This window comes from Suricata suricatta, chromosome 4 (genome assembly GCF_006229205.1).
Source record: "Suricata suricatta isolate VVHF042 chromosome 4, meerkat_22Aug2017_6uvM2_HiC, whole genome shotgun sequence".
Lineage (NCBI taxonomy): Eukaryota > Metazoa > Chordata > Mammalia > Carnivora > Herpestidae > Suricata > Suricata suricatta.
In genome coordinates, this window is record NC_043703.1 from 65194465 (window position 1) to 65216856 (window position 22392).

A 22392-nucleotide genomic window follows, 5' to 3' on the forward strand; every position below is an offset into this window, starting at 1 on the left:
CAGAGCCTATGGAAATTAAAAGGATAAAGAGGAATATTAGGAACAATTCTATCTATGCCCATAGATTTGATAACCTAATGAAATGGACCAGCTATTTGAAAGGCACAAGCTGTCAAAGCTCACACAGAAAGAAATAGACATTCTGAACAAACCTATATCTACTAAAGAAATTGACTCAATAATTAATAATTTTATAAAACAGAAAGCACCAGGCTCAAATGAGTTCACTAGTGAGTTCTACCAAACACTCCAAATGGGAAGAAAGTATACCAATTGTCTAGAATGTCTTTCCAAGAGGTGAAGCAAAGGAACTACTTCCTAAACATCAGTCTAATACCAAAACCAGATGAAGGTATTTTAAGAAAACTAAAGATCAATATCTCCCATGAACATAATATGTAAAAATCCTCAACCATATATTAGCAAATTATATCCAAAAATGTATAAAAAGAATTACACAACAAATTATACAAACAAAAAGAATTACCATAACCAAGTGGGATTTATGCAAGGCTAGTTCAAGATTCAAAAATCAATATAATCTGTCACATCAATAGGCTAAAAAAGAAAAATGACATGTTCATACCAAAAAATGCTGAAAAAGCATTGACATAATTCAATAGTGATTCATGATAAAAACTCTCAGTAAACTAGGAACTTTCTCAACTTGATAAAGATTATCTACAAAAAACCTACAGCTAAGGGACATCTGGGTAGCTCAGTCGGTTATGAGTCTGACTTAAGCACAGGTCATGATTTCACAGTTTGTGAGTTCAAGCCCCACATCAGGCTCTATGCTGACAGCTCAGAGCCTGGAACCTGTTTCAGATTCTGTGTCCTCCCTTACTCTCTGCCCCTCCCCTACTCACACTCTGACTCTCAAAAATAAATAAATATTAAAAAAATTCTTTTAAACCTACAGCTAATGTCATACTTAATGATTAAAAACTCAAAGCTTTCCCACTAAGATGAAACACAAAGCAAATGTGTTTTCCACACATTTCCATTTCTTTTCCATATCATACTGGAAGTCATAGGTAAATGATTAAGAAAAAGAAATTTAAAAAAGGAAATCATATACAAATTCGGAAGGAAGATATTAAATTGTCTTTGTTTTCAGGTGGCATGATTGTGTAGAAAATCTGAAAAAAAAAATCCACAAAAAAAAATCTTGGAACTAATAAGCAATTATAACAAGCTTGCAAAATACAAGGTTGATATAAAAAAAATCAAATTGTTTTCCTGCAAACCAACAATGAATAGGTGGAATTTGAAATTAAAATTTTAGTACCACTTACATTAGCACCCCCCCAAAAATAAAATACTTATGTGCAGATCTAACAGCATATATGTAAGATCTATGTGATTAAAATTATAAAACTCTCCAGAATGAAATAAAAAATGAACTAAATAAATGGGGATTCTATGTACATGAATAGAAGGAATAAATACTGTCAACATGTCCATTCTTCCCAAATTGACTGATAGGTTCAGTGCAATACTAGTCAAATACCCAGTAAGTTATCTTATGGATATTGTCAATGTATTCTAAAGTTTATATGGAGAGGCAAAAAACAGTCAACACAGCATTAAAGAGCAAAGTTGGATTACTGACACTACTAACTTCAAGACTTACTATAAAGCTAAGATAATCAAGACAGTGTGGTATTGGTGAAAGAATAAAAAATAGATCAAATAAACAGAATAGAGAGCCCAGAGAAAAACACAAATAAATACAGTCAACTGAACTTTGACAAATGAACAAAGGTAATATAATGGAGCAAAGACAGTATCTTCAACAAATGGTGCTGGAAAAACTGGCCAACTACCTGCAAAGTAAATATAGAAATAGACCTTACACTCGTCACAAAAATTTATTCAAAATGGATCATAGACCTAAATGTAAAATGCAAAACTAAAAAAATTCTAGAAGATAATAAAAGAAAAAAACTAGATGACCTTGAGTATGGTGATGACTTTTTAGATATAGCACCAAAGATGTAATCTGTAAGAAATAATTAAGTTGGACTGCATTAAAATTAAAATCTTCTCCAAGATAAACAATATTAAGGGAATTAAAATGTAAGCCACAGATCAGGAGAAAATATTTGCAAAAGATACATCTGATTAAAAAAAACTGTTACCCAAAATATAAAAAGAAATCTTAAAACGGAACGGTAAGAGGGGTGTTGGGTGCTCAGTCAGTTGAGCATTTGACTTTGGGTCAGGTCAAGATCTCACAGTTTGTCGGTTCGAGCCCCGCATGGGCATTCTCTCTCCTCCCTTTCCTCTGTCCCTCCTCTACTCACACTTTCAATTTTTTCTCTCTCAAAAATAAATAAATCTTTTTTTAAAATGAGTAAGAAAACAAAAAACCTGATTAAAAAAAGAACTGAAGACCTTAACAGACACTTCAATGAAGTAGATATACAGATGACAAATGAGGATATAAAAAGATGCTCACATCATGTCATCAGGTAAATGCAAATTAAAAACAACAATGAGGTACCATTACACACCTACTAATGTAGCAAAATTCCAGAATACTGACAACAACAAACGTTAGTGAGGCTCTGGAGCAACAGGAACTCTCTTGCATTGCTGGTGGAATGCAAAAAATGGTATGCCCACTTTAGAAGACAATTTAGAGATTTCTTACAAAACTAAACATAATTTCATCATATGAACCAGCAATCATGCTCTTTGGTATCTACCCACAGGAGTTGAAAACTTATATCCATACAAAAACCTGCACAATATTTAAAGCAGCTTTAGTCGTAAATGTCAAAATCTGGAAACAACCAAGATGTCCTTCAGTAGGTGAACTGATAAATAAGCTGTGGTACCTACAGAAAAAGGAATACATATACTCCTTGCTAAAAAAGATATGAACTATCAACCCATGAAAAGAAGGGATCCTAATTGTGTATTATTAGGTGAAAGAAGACAATCTGAAAAGATTGTATACTGTATGATTTCAACTATGACATTGTGGAAAAGACAAAAACTTTGAAGATAATGAAAAGACCAGTGGCTCCCAAGGGGTGGGTGTGAGAAGGAAGAGGATGAATAAGTGAAGCACAAAGAATTTTTAGGGAAGTGAAAATACTTGGTATGGTATTATAATGATGGATGTACCATATTATACTTTTGCCCTATCCCACAGAATGTATAACACCAAGAGTGAATTCAAAGATAAACTACAGTCTTTGGGTCATTATACTGACACAGTTTAGTGTCATCCTTGGCAAAAAATGTATCATTCTGATGAGTGATGTTGATTAACGGGAAGGTATATAACGTGTGGGTAAAGGGAGTGTATGGGAAATCTCCGTATCTTCTTGATATTATTGTAAACCTAAAACTTCTCTAAGAAAATGAAGTTTTTAAAAAATTAAAAATAATTTTAAAATTTGTAAATAAAAAGAATTTCAAAATAAAAATTGTGCAAAGAAGACAACTTGGGACTTTTATTTAGGGCATGTTGAGTTTGAGATACCTTCTACATAGTTTGGGTCTGTGAGTCTAAGTAGAAGATAGCTAGAAAAAAAAGCTTTGGGAGTTATCAGCCTAGATAGTAAGACCATGGAACTAGAAACAGAATAAAATAAAAGCAAATAAAATTACAATACTAACTAGACTAAAATCTCCTGATGATGACTTATTAATTCTTAAAGATTCAACTCAAAAGATTCTTTTTGTAAAGATTAAAGATTCTTTTCTTAAATATGACATAATAGTCATCACATCCAGGGAAGGGGTAGGGAAAAGAGCCTCAACACTGAGAAAAAATATTAGTATCATACCTACTTTTCACTAGAAAATCTGGGCTTCTGGGGCACCTGGGTAACTCAGTGAGCTAAGGGTCTCACTCTTGATTTCGGCTCAGGGCATGACCTCCTGGTTCACGAGACTGAGCCTGTATTGAGCTCCGCACCGGCAGTGTGTGGGCTCCAATCCTCTCTCCTTCTCACTGCCCCACCCTAGCTCATGTAAGCTCTCTCTCTCCAAATAAATAAACATTAAAAAAAAGAAAAAAAATTGGCTTCTGAAGGTAAACAGCTCAGCATATGGTAACAGTTCTTTAAAAGCAAATAATATCTATTTCAGTTTTAGACTCTATGATTATCATACAATCAAAATGAATAAAGCAATTTTTCTTACTTTTAAAAGGAATATAAAAGAAAAGTTAAAAGAAATGAATGCTATTTCTCATGAAAAATAACAAGATTGTTACAAGACTGACTGAAATATCGAAGGAGAAAGGATGTGGATACAAACTAGAGGAAAATTAAGGCAACAATTCAGTAAAGATGTGCTCATGTTAACCAAATTTTCTTCAACAAATAATTTGTAGTTATCCCTTTGACAAAACAACTATCTTTTTCCTTTTTTTTTTTTTTTTGGTTGAAGACAGTGCAAAAGCCTTGCATTTTACAGAGCAAATTATGTGCTGTAAACTGAAATAGTACAAAGTAATACAGCATTAAAAATGAATTTCATTAGATTTAAAGAAAACTTTTCATGAAAGAATTATTGTGAAAAAGCAATCCCTCACTGTAAAAAAAAAAATACACAATAAAATGGACTATTAAGACACATACTTATGTGAAAAGTCAATAAATCCTAAGTCAGAAATCTAGAATGAAACAAAATACTCTTCCTTGTTGACAGCTGACATATTTATTAAATTGCTACATGTACTAGAAGTTTTATTATTAGATATCTCCTGTAAAGACTCCACAGAGTAAAAAGGACATATCTGACAAGAGGGTATTTGAACATTATAATTTCCCTATGTTTCAGGCAGAATACTTAATGTATTTTATTTTTACTCCTTGAAAATTAATTTCACAGTAAATTCAATATAAATTCCATTTTGCTTTAGTGAAAGCTCACTTAATATCAGCTTTTTTCTCCTCTAATACTAGTATTACTGACTCAAATAAACTTTCTGTATCTATTTTACTTCAAAAAATTTTTCATTAATAATATAGTAAACTAAAAAAAGGCAAACTAGTGAATATATGTGTATATATGAAGAGTGATAGACATACATTCTTTCTGAAAAATATAAAGGGAATATAATTTGGTACGATTATATTTTAAAATATCTAAGTACTCTTCAAAACCAAAATATTATATTCTCCACATACATACAATAACCTTTACAAGAGAGAAAATCATTATAAACTAGTGTTTCACTTATTTTGCCTACTGAAACCAATCACATTTCATTTTTTTGTTAGTTGGGTTAAAAGTGGTAAAATAATTTTGACATTGTATAATGGGTAACTTTTCCTGAACTTATAATCAGAAAACATGGTTGGAAAAAAGATTTTTATGTCACTTCAAAGTATAAGGGAAAAATCTGTTGAGGAATAGTCATTGAAATATTGCAATTTCCAGGCAACTTTGTTGGATAACTATGACAATAGTGCTGATCAGGAATTAACAATGAAAATTTTAATTAAGGGAAATTCTTAATTATTAAGGGGACTATAAAATTTAAGATAATCATTGGAAGAAGTGATGAGCAAGATATATTTAAGGAAAAAAAACCTCATTCACATTCACTAAACAAATTAATGAGTCATTAACATACACATTACAAGAAGATTCTTAATGATAGGTAACAGACATAAATGCCTTATGGGATACTCTACATTTTTTTATATCCTATATTCCATCAAGCAGTCTACCAAACAGCTTATATCATAACTAAAAACAATAAGAACACTTTTCTGAGAAAAATATTTATATGCTTAAAAGAATTTTTTGAAACTATCACTGGAAATTAAATTTTAATTTGTACAATTTTTTCAGAATTAAAATAGCATTAAAAATAAATTTTAGTAAAGCAAAATTATATCACATCATTGGATGATCTAAGATTTACTGAGGAAAGACAGAAAGTACATTCAATGCCCGTTATGTACCAGACACTATGGTAGATACTTCAGTATATACTATCTTAGTTTAATTCACTTTATACTCAGATAAAGTTGGCATTAATGAAATCTTTCCACAGCTGGCAAAAGTGATTTCCAGAGTTGTCCACATTGATTTAGAGGGAGCGCTCTGGAATCAGGCTTTCAGGATTAGGATCCTGGTTCTAATTTGCCACTTAAGTCTTGTGCCTTGAGGAAGTTACTTAGTTTCCCTCATCACCGTAACAGTAGTAAATGAGATAATACAGTTACAGAGACTGGCACATGATTAGTACTCAGTAAATGCCATGTACAACTAGTACTACACACCCCTCAACAATCCCATCATCTAAAACCAGATAGTACATAGTATATAAGAGAACACTGGTGTGAGTCTTAATCTGTCTGATACCAAAGGAAGTCCTGCTTATTGCATCACACGGTCTCTAATGAGAATTTCTTCCTTAGTGTATTTTTAATTGCTTGATATACAAAAGTCTGTTTATACCCTGCACTAGAAAACATTTTTCCAAAGCAAATTCTTCCCACAACACATAATAAGGAAATGTTTTATATCACTTACAGAATTTAACAACAAATGTTCTTAAAAAAAAAAAGGAGGGTGAGCCAAATGAGAAAGAATGTCATTTACAGTCAAGGTATCTGATCATCCAAATCAAAGATGAAATTTCTAATGTATTTAGTCATTCTTAGATATAAAATTAAAAAATATGATTACTACAAGATTGGGTTATGATTACTACAAGATTGGAGTTACACTTTCTTGAAATAACTTATTAATCATTTGTTCATTCTTTTAGTTATTGACTATTAAATGTCTAATGAAAGGCAATTTGTTTAGTCATTGCCTTCAATATTCACTGGACTAAGACTGACGCATCCAATATAAAATAGTATTCCTGAGAAATGACAAAACATCCAAATAGCTATGATCACTTGACAGAATTAATCAAGGTGATCGCAGTGCCTGAGAATCACTGTAAAAACAATGAAATCACAATGGTAACTACATATTGGCCTAATTCACCTATCCAAAACCAGGTAACATCAAAAATACTATTTGTTGCCACAAGCTATTTAACTCAATTCAATAATATTGTTGAATTATTATCTACTGAATATATCATATTCATTTTGTTTGTTAAATTTTTTTTGCCATATTAAAAGCTAAAACTACCATGTTAAAAGAAAAAGCGGTACAAAGTGCTATTCCTGGATATTTAAACACTAAAAAGACAGTTAAACAAAACCCAAACACCAGTTAAAGAAAAATCATCTTAAACCCGTCCATCTTTTACTTGGTGTTGGATTCAAAACTTAAGTTAACATATCCTCTATTTTAAGCCACTATATTTAGAAAATGAATAGAAAACCCATTTTCATCATTACAACTCAAGTTCAAAATGTAAGTCCTATTTCATTACTTAAGTAATTCTCTATGGTAAATACTATCATTGGTAGAAAGAAGTTCAAATATAAAGTAATACAGCCTGTATTACAACCAATTTCCAAGATTAATAATATATACTTTTTAAAATATAAGACTATAGAATTAGAGATAATCTTACAAATCACCTAGCCCACTGTCATAATGATAACAAAACCCAGCATGTACTGAGTATTTACTATATTGATGTATATATTTTATCACATTTAATCTAAGGAATCCAACAAGCTATTGTCACTGCAATTTTATAATGGTGGAAGCTGAAGCACAAAATCGTTAACAACATATTCAAAGGTGCACTAATCATACAATAAACTCAGCATGTGAACCCAAGTCTGTCTGGCTTTGAAATCCACACATATAACAACTATAATACATAGCCTTCATAATAAAACAAAGCCACAAAAATTCTCACAAGGCCTACCTTTAAAGGCTCCAGCAAATAAAATTAATATTCCAGTAAATTATTTTAATACAAAGCCTCCTATATAGAGTAAAACTCATCAAGATTTGTAAGGAAAGTATAACAGCGCCCACAGAGAGATAAAGCTTGTAGAAACAATACAGGGTTTCCTAAAAATAGACTACTACTGAGTAGAAGAAAGTACATGGAAACTAAATACTTCAGCTTGAAACACAGAAGACAGAGAAGTAACTGACTTTATAGCTTAGCTCAATTGTTCCATAAAGTAATTAAGAATTAGGTAATATTACAATTGTTGGCATATGTTTATTATGCAAACTGGTTTTCAAAAAAGTGTATCTAATTTTCTCTGGAAATTTAAAAACTTCAAATAGATTCTCATTGATCTAGAACAATTTAATAGTAACTAAATATAAGATGGTATATCCTATTTCAAGGTCTTATTCATCTATATGAATTTAGGATAATAGTGAGAAAACAAGAAATTCTACTGGCCCTTTCCCTACAGCTAAGAAACTGTGTTCTTCTAGTAGAGGGAGAAGTCCCATTTAACAGCTTGCCTTTAGCTGAAAGACTGTATCATGGATGTGCACACTTATCTATAATGGCGCCCCTTCAACATTTTAAGTAACAAAAGACTATATTGCTGATAGACACAATTGTCCACAAAAACGCCAACCTCAAACATCAATGGCTTGGGCATAATTAATGACAAAATATTAGATAAGAATTCAAAATAGCACATAACTGAATGAACTGCAGGGTAGCTTGGAATTGGATACATATTATTACTAAAGAGGATAGTGATAATTTTGTTATTAACTGTTTTCTGCTGGATTTAAACTAAGAACATATATATCATTGCAAAAGTTTAAGTTATTTATTACAGAGAAATATTAAGATGAATGATATAAAAGAACTAAAAACAAATAAAAATGAAAATCAGAATGCTGACCGCTTACATTGTCTTCTATCTCCATGATGAAATAAATATAGTTTAAAATACCAAAATATAGTGTAAACATCAAAATGAGTTTTGAGGACAGGCAATGAAAAATAACCATGTGCCTTGGATGAATGGACTAGATAACCTGTTAATATATGATCTTAGCACTAAGATTCTACAATAGCTTTTCATGTAGACATAAATTATTGTGATAGTTTGTTTTAGTTATAACATTTCAAACTATATAACCTTTCTAATTTTTCTTCACAAAGCAAAAAATTCATTTCAGGTTAAAATAGTTATGGGCAGTACTAATTCATAAGGAATATTAAAATTACACATGGGAATTTTCTACTGGCTACTTCCTCTGCCAATTTCTTTTCATAGCACTAACTTTTTAATTACTGATTACGATGTATATTGGTTTACTTAGATGATAAAGAGCAAAACATTTTGAATTTAGGTCCGGAATGGAAATTTAAAGTTTTATTTTTCCACTAGGCTGATATACCTCCCAATGAAATAATTTGAGACCTCGTAGCAAAGTAGTATCACAGCAGGGCATGATCTCAGGTCTCTTTTTCTTCAAAGCTTTTCACTTCAAGAATTCAACATTACACTGATATAAAAGAAAGGATGACCCATGGAGCTGAGTGTTGTAAATGTACAGGCCACATTTATATTCACATTTATACTTTACATAAAGATGGTCTCAATACAGGGACAATATTATGAGAAATATTAAAATAGAATTTTGTTAATAACTTATTTAGAAGTTAAATATGAGACAATCATGTTATGCTTCAATGGATTTCAAATTTTTCCCACCTTTTCTTCATTCACTATGTTTTCCAACAATTCAAAATTGGAAGAATTTCATGTACATGTGTACATACTAGGGAAGCATTCCTATATTGCTTCTAGAGTAAAAATGAAAGTATACTTATACAATTTTCTCTTTAAATTCTCCAAACATAGCAATGTCCACGGTAAAAATCGTTCTTAAAACTAGCATTTAACTTCTTACATAAATGATTCTAAGATATAAAATTAAATCAGCATCTGATGCATGAAGTATGTTTAATAAAAAGGAAGGAAACTATAAAAATTACACATAAAATCCACCTAATCAGTAAGTAACAATTATTATATAAATGCAGATATACCTCTGGGTAGATCTGGGTTCTCATACCAGAACTGTATTTAAAGGAAAGCTAATATCTTTTACTATTATGCTGCTCTTATGAAAATATCATAAAATAATACTAATATATAAGTTATATACCTGCTATCAAATAGCATTCTTCAGAATAAACTTTACTCTAGAAATATTGTTTAAGCCGACAGGATTTCATGGATGATCCAAACCATAAGCATTTCCAAAGGATAAGGTTGGGACTAACATTTTTCCTCAACTTGTATTATAATCACTATGCTACATATCTGGTAAGAAGTTTTGATTTATTATCAAGGAAGTCAGTTTTAATATTGTGTAAATATGTATCTGCCTTAGTCCTAAAGGAACTCTTATTAGCTCTTCAGAGATAAAAACCAAATTTTATAACACATTTATACAGCACCAAGTATGCCAGGCATTATCTAAGTGTGTAGAAATTACACATTCAAAGAAAACTTACCAAACAGTTGTTTCCACTTGACTGTCATTGAGCTGCCGATTGTCCAGTTGGGCAAAAAGTGGAAAAAGTACTTGAATCCCTCCAATTGAATGAATTGCACTATGAATTGAATGTGTTACTATAGCTTTCACATCCTATGTTCAAAAACAAAAATGTTTATTAAATTTCTGAGGCATAAAGTTATCATTATTTCCTTGTTCCAATAACTCTGTAAAAGAATTTCAAAAATAATTGACATTTTTAAAGCACTCAATTGTATAATTTTTGATACACATATAAAATAAAAACTTGAAATATCTTTGCCAACTACTTTAAATTTAAATCTTAAGTTGAGATTTTTATACTGAAAATATGAAGCTACAAATGAAAAAATAATTTAGAATCATTTAGAATAAGAATCTATCAGATTTAAAGACATTCAAGTAATTTTTATGTGGGGAGTTATATTAGTACATTCTTAAAGCAACGTATATTTTTGAGCCTAATAACTATCTGTTCAGCTAATTGAATGATTTTTTTCCCAAAGGATATATAACAGGTAAGATTACAGAAATAACAGGTTCCCTTCTAAGGAGACTGACTAGTCCAAGGTAAAATATATTGCAAAAAAATTAAAATAAGAAAATAAGGTAGAAGACAAAAATGTCATGCAAAGAACTAGAAAAGAAAAGAAGAAAAATAAATAGCACCTGTAGACCTACAGATTGACAATGTTTAATATAAAATGCATTAATGCTCAACAAGAATGTGGAAGTTAAGATACTGTTCACCGACCTGGAGCATTAGGGCATGTGGGGAGTGCACAAAAATGGATGCATTCTCCTTTGGGGATGATTCCAGGCACAGCTGCGCGTCAGTAGCCTTAGCATTGTATGTGAATGCAATACTACTTGCCAGCTTCCCATCATACAGAACCTGTTTATGATGTTCTGCCAAATGAATGTCACTCTCAGATTTAAATTTGAAGGTACTCTGAAAAAATAAAACTAAATTAAATTCTCTTTTTAAATGTAACATAATAACACTCTAAACTTTTAAAGCACAGAAATATTTAAAATAATAAACAATTTGGGGCACCTGGACAGCTCAGTCAGTTAAGCATCTGACTCAGTTTCGGCTCAGGCCATGATCTCACGGTTCATGAGTTCAAGCCCCACGTCACGCTCTGCACTAACAGTGTGGAGTCTGCTTGGGATTCTCTCTCCACCCCCCCCCCAAGTCCTTCCCCCATTTATGCTAAGTAAATAAAAAATAAATGAATAAATAACCAACTTGTTTTGACCCATCCTTGTGTCAGTGGTGTTATATTATTTTGTTAGCTCACTTCAGTTCTATGAGTTAAATTTTACTCATCATGCTAATAAACACACTCAGATCTTCATATTCTCATTTTTATTGTTTTTGACTATTTACAAAATAATTTTGTTAGAAAAATGTACACTTGATGTTATTAAATATAATGGGAGTTTAATACTTCATGACATACATTTTTCTTGTTAACACATTCACAAGTATTTACATGAGTAAGCAGTACTTGGCATATCAATCACTCATATAGAAAAATGAGCATCATTTAAGACTATGAAAAATGTTTATGTGTTGAAATACTGATGTCTTTAGTGTAAAAAGTCTATAAACAAATTGAACAGCAATGCCACTCTACAAGAGCATCAGAAGTCACGTTAAGCCCAGAGAAAACTTCATTAAAACGTGTCACCACTTTACATACAGAAATCATAAAGATGTACTAGCTGTGATTAGAAAAGTGCTGGTAGAAATGGTTAAAATTTCTCTACAGATATAAACCAGACAATGACAAGTAATATAAGCTTTGTAGCAATTACATGATACCAATATTATTATTATTTTCAAGTTAACAACTATGAAAACTGAATGTTAGAAAAATTAAGATCTTGAATGGATGGTACCAGTATCAATGGATTAATACTTAAGTGACCTGGATTATAATCCAGGTTCTACCACTTACTATCTCTAGACCTTTATTTAGTGTCAAAGATATCTAACCAATGTGGCTCCACTGATTACTGTTAGAGTAAGATTAAACCAAATGTGCCAAATTCACTTTCTTACAGAAGACGAACAGATACACACATAAATGAAGCAGGCCAGGTGGGGATCTTCAGACCACAGAGGTACGTGTCCTGTCTAAAAGTACCCATCGATGCTCAACTCAAGTCAATTATTGTACTATGTTGTCAGTTCTTCAATATTTTTCAAAAGAAACATGAACTTTGGACTTAGAAATATATAAAATCATCTAATTTGTTACTTAATGCACATATTTAAAAATAATCTGCAGACCAAACATGTCAGGCCAAATTCAGCCCATTTTCTACTTCTAAACTAGTATCGAGAACCTTCCTTGCTGTAACCTGTATGCAAACCACTGATTAAGCACATGCCAAGGGAAGAGTAGCACAAATATAAGAAAATTTGTATATAAATAGCTAAGGATGGATGGTCCTTTAGTCTTTTAAATATAAGTACATTTACATATTTTGATATTAGAAATAAGCTAAAACAACTGCAATATTTGTGATCAGATCTTGCTTTCTCAGTTAAATGGAATGTAGAACTTTATCTGCCATCCCAGAGTTTCAAAATGTAATCTGTTTATATAACTCACAGATTCACATTTCCCAATCTAAAGGCAACAGTTGGGCTTAAAATATGTTCTGGTTTAAAATAAAGATTATATTCCAGTCCTTCTTTTACTAAAGAATAGGTGACAATTGCAATAAAAAAAATTTTTTTAAGTCTCATTTCAGAAGAATCAATATGGAGGAGAAGCGGGGCAGGGGGTGGGTACCAAAGTTCCCTCATCCCTCCCTGGCTGGAGGAGCCAACCCTGGGCTGGGTAGCTGGCTCAGAAGGCAGGCAGAGAGAACAGTCATCTCTCTTGAGTGCTGTGGGAAGAAGGTGTGTAGCCGTTCCAAGGACAAAAGATCCTGCAGGCACCCACCAGCCAGAGAGGCCCTTTGTCTGCCGGCTGGGCAGAGAGGCACTCCACTGAAACTGGGGCGCTGGAACATGATCCTTTAAATTTGGGGTGGGTTTGAATCTCAGTCATGTACCTGGGAGGTACAGGAAGGAGACTGTGGAGTGGGGTAAACAGCCTGCTCGCGCCCACATGCCACTGAGAACAGCCTGAACAGAGTGGTTTGGGTCACCCGGTCCGGGGAGGAGAGACTGTCACCACCATTTTTCTCCCCATCACCAAAAAGGTGGAGATTCAGGGAACAGAAAACAGGGCCACAGTGGAGGCTGGACCCATCTACACTAAACCACGCCCCTCTGTGCCTGGTAAAGTATCTACCAGAGCAAGATAGACAATTACAGGACCAGTTGGCCCCTCCGCTAGACCAGGGCAGCCACCGGTTCCAAGGCACCAATAACGGTCCAGCAGTTTTGATTTGATTCTTGGTCACTTCTTATTTCATATAACATATTTTTTTCTTCCTTTTCTTCCTCTTATTTCTTACACGTTCTCTATCCTAGTTGTTGGTCTGTTTAAGCAGACATTTTGATCTATTCTTTTTTACACTTCTTCTATATCTCATTTACTTTCCTCTCTCTCACTCTCTCTCATTCTCTCCCTCTCCCTCTCTCTGGATTAGGCCTTATAGTTTCTCTAATTCTTTGGTCATTTTTTTTTTTCCATGTCCCTGTCATTTCTCTCTTTGTATGAGACAAGTCTTCTTCCACCACCAACCACTTTTTACTTTTTTTTCAGGTTTTCTTTAATGAACAAATCAAAGCATACCTGGTAGAAGGTCCAAACCACCACTACATGTAGGGAGATAAAGCAACCAGAGTCACAACAACAGAGTGCACACAACACACTCCAAAACACCTCCTGAAGGGCCAGGCCCTAAACATTGTATGACCCCTTTTCAATATAGTAGTGCTTTCCAGTGCAGGACACATTATAAGCTATTAAAACACATAAGGGATAGAAAACTAGCCAAAATGATGAAACGGAAGAACTGTTCTCAAAAGAAATTCCTAGAAAAAATGACAGCTAGAGAATTGCTCAAAACAGATATAAATAATACATTTGATCAAGAATTTAGGATAACTGTCATAAGAGTAATAGCTGGGTTTGAAAAAAGCATAGAACACAGGAGAGAACCTACTGCTACGGAGATCAAGGAACTAAGAAATATTATGAATTAGGAAAATGCTGTATATGAGGTGCAAAATAAACGAGATACAGTGACAGCAAAGATGGGGGAAGCAGAGAGGAGAATAAGTGAAATAGAAGATAAAATTATGGAAAATGACAAAGCTGGGGGAAAAAAGGATAATACTAGACAATGAGGGGAGAATTAGAGAACTAAGTGACTCAATGAAATGCAATAATATCCATATCATAGGAGTTCCACAAAAAGAAGAGAAAGAAAGGGGCAGAAGGTTTACATGAACAACTTACAGCTGACAATTTTCCTAATCTGGGGAAGGAAGCTGACATCCAAATCCAGGAGGCACAGACAACTTCCTTCAGATTCAATAAGAATAGGTCTTTGCCATAGCATATCATAGTGAAATCAGCAAAATACAAAGATAGAGATTTCTGAAAGCAACTATGGACAAATGGGCCTTAACCTAAAGGGTAGATATGTAAAGGTAGCAGCAAACCTGTCCGCTGAAACTTGGCAGGCTAGAAGTGAGTGGCAGGAATTATTCAATGTGCTGAATAGGAAAAATATGCAGCCAAGAATCTTTTATCCAGTACGTCTGTCATTCAGAATAGAAAGAGAAATAAAGACTTTCCCAGACAAATAAAAACTGAAGGAGTTCATGACTACTAAACCAGCCCTCCAAAGGATCCTAAGGGGGACTCTATAAGTGGAATGCTGCAAAGACTACAAAAGACCAGAGACATCACCACAAGCATGAAACCTACAGGTAACAATGACACTAAATTCATATCTTTTAATAATAACTCTAAATGTAAATGGACTAAATGTAAAATCAAAAGGCATAGGGTATAAGAATGGATAATAAGATCCATCTATATGCTGTCTACAAGAAACTCATTTTAGACCTAAAGAAACTTCAAACTGAAAGTGAGGGAATAGAGAACCATCTATCATGCTACTGGAAGTCAAAAGAAAGCTGGAATAGCCATACTTATATCACACAAACTAAATTTTAAGCTAAAGACTGTAACAAAAGACGAAAAAGGACATTATATCATGATTGTGGGATCTATCAAGAAGAGCTAACAATTATAAATGTTTATGCCCCAAACATGAACCCCCAAATATATAAATCAGTTAATAACAAACATAAGCAATATAATTGATAAGAATACAGTAATTGCAGGGGACTTTAATAATCCACTTACAACAATGAACAGATCATCTAGGCAGAAAATCAATAAAGAAGTAATAGCCTTAAATGATATATTGGACCAGATGGACTTGACAGATATATTCAGAACTCATTGAAAACCAGTAGAATACACATTCTTCTCGAGTGTATATGGAACATTTTCAAAGACAGATCACATACTGGGTCATAAAATAGCCCTCAATAAATATAAAAGAACTGAGATCATACTATGCATATTTTCAGATCATAACACTATGAAACTTGAAGTCAATCACAAGAAAAAATTTGTAGTCTCCAAATGCATGGAGGTTAAAGAACATTCTACTAAAGAATGAATGGATCAACCAGGCAATTAAAGAAGAAATTAAGAAAACATATGGAAGCAAATGAAAATGAAAACACAAAAGTCCAAACACTTTGGGATGCAGCAAAGACAGTCATAGAAGGAAAACACATTACAATCCAGGTGTATCTCAAGAAACAAGAAAAGTCTCAAAAACAAAAACTAAGCATACAACTAACGAAACTAGAAGCAGAAGAGCAAAGAAACACCAACACCAGCAGAAAAGGGGAAATAATAAAGATCAAAGCAGCAATAAAAATATAGCATCCCCCCAAAAAACAAACAGTAAAACATAGCAACTAAGAGCTGTTTGGTTTTTTTTTTTTAATTAAAAAAATTGATAAAGACTTAGCCTCAACTTAATAGGGAAAAAATAGAAAATTTGAACAGACCCATAACCAGCAAAGATATTGAATCAGTCATTAAAAATATCCCAACAAATAAGAGTCCGGGCCAGATGGTTTCCCAGGGGAATTCTACCAGACATTTAAAGCAGAGTTAATACCTATCTTTCTCAAGCTGTTCCAAAAAATAGGATAAGAAGGAAAACTTCCAGACTCTTTCTACAAAGCCAGCATTACCTTGATTCCCAAACAAAACAGAGATCCACAAAAAGGAGGATTACAGGCCAATATTCCTGATGAACATGGATGCAAAAATTCTCAACAAGATACCAGCTAATCAAATTCAACAGTGCATTAAAAGAATATTCACCACTGGGGCACCTGGGTGGCTCAGTCGGTTGGGCGTCCGACTTTGGCTCAGGTCATGATCTCATGGTTCGGGGGTTTGATCCCTGCATCAGGCTCTGTGCTGATAGCTCAGAGCCTGGAGCCTGCTTCAGATTCTGTGTCTCCCTCTATCTCTCTGCCCCTCTCCTGATCACACTGTCTCTCTCTGTCTCTCAAAATTAATAAAATTTAAAAAAAATTTTAAAGAATATTCACCATGATCAAGTGAGTTTCATTTCTGGGCTGCAGGGCTGGTTCAATATTCACTAATCAATCAATATGATAAATCACATTAATAAAAGAAAGGATAAGAACGATATGATCCTGTCAATAGATGCAGAAAAAGCATTTGACAAAATATAGCATCGTTTCTTAATAAAAACCCTCAAGAACGTAGTAATAGATACATTTCACTAATTAGTGAAATGCAAATCAAAACCACAATAACCTGTCACTTCACACCTGTTAGAATGACTATTAAAAAAAAAATAAAACAAGATATAACAAGTGTTGCCAAAAATGTGGAGTAAAGAAAATCCTTTTGCACTACTGGTGGGAATGTAAACTCGTGCAGCAACTATAGAAAAGAGTATGATGTGTTCTCAAAACTATATGATACTTCTAGATATTTATCCAAAACAAAACAAAAACAAAAACACTAACTCAAAAAGATATGTGCATTCTCACGTTCACTGCAGCATTATTTACAATAGCTAAGACATGGTAGCAACCTCTTAAGTGTCCATGGATGAATAAGTGGATAAAGAAAATGTGGTACATGTATGTATAGAATGACATGTTATGCAAGCATAAAAATGAATGAAATCTAATGAACAAATCAGGAGACTATAGACACAGACGCTGACAAGGGTGTGGAGAGGTGGGCACCCTCCTACACTGCTGGTGGGAAGGTAACCTGGTGCAGCCACTCTGGAAAACAGTGTGGAGGTTCCTCAAAAAACTATCCATAGAACTCCCCTATGACCCAGCAATAGCACTGCTAGGAATTTACCCAAGGGATACAGAAGTGCTGATGCACAGGGGCACCTGTACCCCAATGTTCATAGCAGTACTGTCAACAGTAGCCAAATCATGGAAAGAACCTAAATGTCCATCACCTGATCAGTGGATCAAGAAGATGTGGTTTATATATACAATGGAGTACTACATGGCAATGAGAAAGAATGAAATCTGGCCATTCATGGCAATGTGGATGGAACTCGAGGGTGTCATGCTAAGTGAAATAAGTCAGGCAGAGAACAGATACCATATGTTTTCACTCATAAGTGGAACAGGAGAAACCTAACAGAGGATCATGGGGGAGGGGAAGGGGGGAAAAATAGTTGGGAAGAGGGAGGGAGGGAGGCAAACCATAAGAGACTCTTGAATACTGAGAACAAACTGAGGGCTGGTGGGGGAGGGGGAGAAGGGAATCGGGATGATGGGCATGGAGGAGGGCACTTGTGGAGATGAGCACTGAGTGTTACATGGAAACCTACTTGACAATAAAGTATAAAAGAAAAAAATTCAAAATCATACATGAGATAGGATCACATAAAAAAATTAATGAAATCTTGCCATTTGCAATGACATGAATGGACTTAGAGGATGACCTTACTTACATGTGGAATATAAAGCAATTAATCAAACAAACAAACAGAAAGAACTCACAGATACAAAGAATGGCCAGATGTGCAGAGAGGAAGTAAATAAAATGGGTGAAGGAGGTCAGAGCATACTTCTACTTATAAAAGGAATAAATTCTGAAGAACAATATAAAGAATGTTGATCATAGTTAACCATGCTGGACTGTATATTTGGAAGTCGCTAAGAGAGCAGATTTAAAAGTCCTCAGAAAATACAAAAAATTATAACCTTGTGAGGTGATGGATGTGTCAACTAACCTTAGTCATTTCACAATTTACACATATATCAAATCATTATATCGTATCCTTTAAACTAATGTAAGTTACATGTCAATTCTATCTCAATAAAACTTGGAAAAATCTTTAAAATTTAAAAAGTAAGATACTGTCTTGTCAGTTTTATACAGTACAATAAGTAAATAGTTAAAACATTAGGTTCAAAATTAGTTAGATTTAAGTCTAAATCCCAACTCTATTACCAACTAGGAGGTACACACCCATAAGCTAACTACCTCTCATCTCTTATACACCTTATAGACCAAAGAGCAAACAGAGCACTTTGAATAATACCTGGATCTTTAAAAGCAACTCAAAATGGTAATTGCTATCATTACTGCACTTTTCTACTTAGTATTTACAAGTATTTTTCTCTAAGATATTTCTTCATAAATGTCACTCATAAAATATTTACCATAAATTTTATGTAGTGGCATATGGCAATGAATATCCAGATATCTGTAACATAGTTGCAAATGAAGCAAAGTCTCATTGAGTACAATCTAATCACCCAAACTGGAATTACATAAAACAAACATGGGAAAATGTTCCAGAAGACTGCTAATCTCAACCAAATTAGGTTTATCTAATTGCTACAAGAGCAGAGACTTGCTATTTTCTAAGAATAATATCTGAAAACTTTACCAATATTAAGAATATAGCCATTTCCACTGACATTATATAAGAATAACATATATTTGGAAATACCTACTGCTTTCTCCAGTATCACTATGTGACAAGTACAACTGATTGATACTAATAGGTAATGACACTGCAACATTCCATGAATTATATTTCCTGATGCGTAACTTAAGAGAATGCTGCCACCTGTATACTGCAGAAGTTTCCCTTCAAAATGAATAATCCAGGGGAGCCTGGGTGGCTCTGTGAGTTGAGTGTCTGACTTGAGTTTGGGTGATGATCTCATAGTTCATGGGTTCGAGCCCCGCACCGGGCACTGTTCTGACAGCTCAGAGCCTGGAGCCTGCTTCAGATTCTGTGTCTCCCTCTCTCTGTGCCCTCTCCCACTAACGCCCTCTCTTTCTCTCTCTCAAAAATAAAACATTTTAAAAAGTTCTCAAAAATAAAAAATAAAATGAACAACTCATCTGAACTCATTAAAAATAAAAAAATAAAAATAAAATGAATCCATCAGAATTCATTAAAAATAACTCAAAATCTAGTATCTACATTTCTAAACATCTCTAGGAAAATACACATATAGAATCAATCCATTCTCTTGCTACAATTTTTTTGTATTTCCAAATGACTAGAATATCAAAATTCACTATTTTGATATTCAAAGTCTTCAGTAACTTTGTTTCATCTATCATAATCATCCTCATATTCCACCATAAACCATTTGGCCTACTCTGTATTCCTACCATGAAAACATGTCTGTTTATGGATCATTCAATTCATAAACATACCCTATACTCCCTTCATTCTATCACTTTAATCATGCCCTCTTTCTCACATTCTATCATTATGTCCTGCTCACCCTCTGAAATTCATGTATTTTTCAAGAACCCTAAAAAACTTTTTTCTATGAAGAATTCCCAAAATTTTTGTAGGTGAAATTAATCATCCTTTCACAAAACTTTAACAGCCTTTACATTATATTTCCTTTCTGGTACACATCTCAACTTTTAATTATAAATATTTAGGGATATAATTATTCTCAAAGAGAGAATATAAGTGTGATCATTTTTAATCCTCTAAAGCTTATAACCATTCCTTGAGTACAATAAATATGTGATATACGGATGAATGCTATTCCATTGCATGACCTGCAATCATTATTAACACGCTTAACAAGCAAGAGTGTAAAGAAAAGATTATAGTCAAAAACATGGCAACAAACAGATCAGCACAGAAAATTTCACTGCATGAAGTAAAGTCAGTTCTTTCACACAGTGGATAATTATTCACCCAATCAAATCTTTAAAAATTAGGATAATGGCAGGCATAAAATTAGCAGAAATGCCAAGTATCAGCACTATAATAGCCACCATATTTCAAATAGTAAATTAGAGAAACACTGATACCAACAACTACCCAGGAGAAATTTTTAACACAATGATACCAAAAAACTACTTATATCAAATTAATCAATCATTTGCATCAAGCAATTACATCTAACTCCTTCTTCTAATATGAGAAAACAGTTTTCAACATGCATGCAGTTAAACAGAATAAATTTTGATAGGCTGGTAATTTTAAAAGTTAAATTGCAAAATCAATCATTATATAATCATAATCATACTTTGCAGACATGATTTGATTGGCCATTTGTGTAATTATAATATGAATATCTACCTCATCTTAAATATATTTCTAATCTCAAGAACCTCAGGGGCACCTGGGTGGCTCAGTCAGTTGAGCGTCCGGCTTCAGCTCAGGTCATGATCTCACAGTTTGTGGGTTCGAGCCCCACATCGGGCTCTGTGCTGACAGCTAGCTCAGAGCCCGGAGCCTGCTTCTGATTCTGTCTCCCTCTCTCTCTGATCCTCCCCTGCTCACCCTGTTTCTCTCTCTCTCTCAAAAATAAATAAAACATTAAAAAATATATATTTTAAAAGGATCTTAGACCTGTGCTATGTAAATTGACAAGTGTCAAAAAACAGATGCTTTGTATTTTTTGCCCAGTTTTAAAGTTATTTACAGTAGTAGGGCACATTCACTGCCAGTTACTCCAAAAGTGGACAAAACCAGGTTGAATGTTTTCTGAAATTAATTAATTAAGCCACGTATTTCCTTTTTATTTTACCCATTCTGACTAAAGGTATATAAAGGTATCTACTTGTGGTTTTGATTTGCATTTCCCTGATGATTAGTGATGTTAAGCATCTTTTCATGTGTCTGTTGGCTATCTGTTTTGTCTTCTTTGAGAAACTGTCTATTCTGGTCCTCTTTCTATTGTTTTTAATTAGACTGTTCTTCTGGAGTTGAGTTGTATGAGTTTTTATGTATTTTGGATATTAACGTCTTATCAGATACATCATTTGTGAATATCTTCTCCCATTCATTAGGTTGTCTTACCATTTTGTTGGTGGTTTCCTTCACTGTGCAAAAGTGTTCTACTTTGATGTAGTCCTAATAGTTTATTTTGCTTTTGTTTCCCTTACCTTAGGAAACATATCTAGAAAAATGCTGCTAAGGCCAATGTCAGAGAAATTGTTGCTTGTGTTCTCTTCAAGGATTTTTATGGTTTTGAGGTCTCACATTTAGGTCATTACTCCATTTTGAGTTTATTTTCAGCCATGCTGGAAAACATTATGGAGGGTCCTCATATATTAAAAACAGAAATACTGTAAGATCCAATAATTCCACTACTAGGTATTTACCCTAAGACAATGAAAATACTGGGATGCCTGGATGGCTCAGATGGTTGAGCATCTGACTTCAGCTCAGGTCATGACAGCATGGTTCATGAGTTCAAGTAGCCCCTCAGGCTCTCTGCTGTCAGCACAGAGCCTGCTTGAGATCCTTTGCCCCTCCCCAGCGCGCGCTCTCACTTTCTCTTTCTTTCTCTCTCTCTCTCTCCCTCCCTCTCTCAAAAATAAATAGACATTAAAAAAAAAACCACTAACTCAGAATGATAAATGAACCACTGTGTTTACTGCAGCATTA

The 22392-nt window shown here is 33.6% G+C and overlaps 1 protein-coding gene across 1 annotated transcript in view; it reads right to left on the reverse strand.

Moving 5' to 3' along the window:
* NBEA (neurobeachin) overlaps positions 1-22392 on the reverse strand; it is a 655079-nt gene that overhangs the window by 519093 nt on the left and 113594 nt on the right. Inside the window, exons 9-10 of the mRNA XM_029938475.1 lie at positions 11180-11377; positions 10406-10539 (exon numbers count right to left, since the gene is read on the reverse strand). Of these exons, the coding sequence (XP_029794335.1) occupies positions 10406-10539; positions 11180-11377 (332 nt within the window). The remainder of the gene's footprint in view (positions 1-10405; positions 10540-11179; positions 11378-22392) is intronic.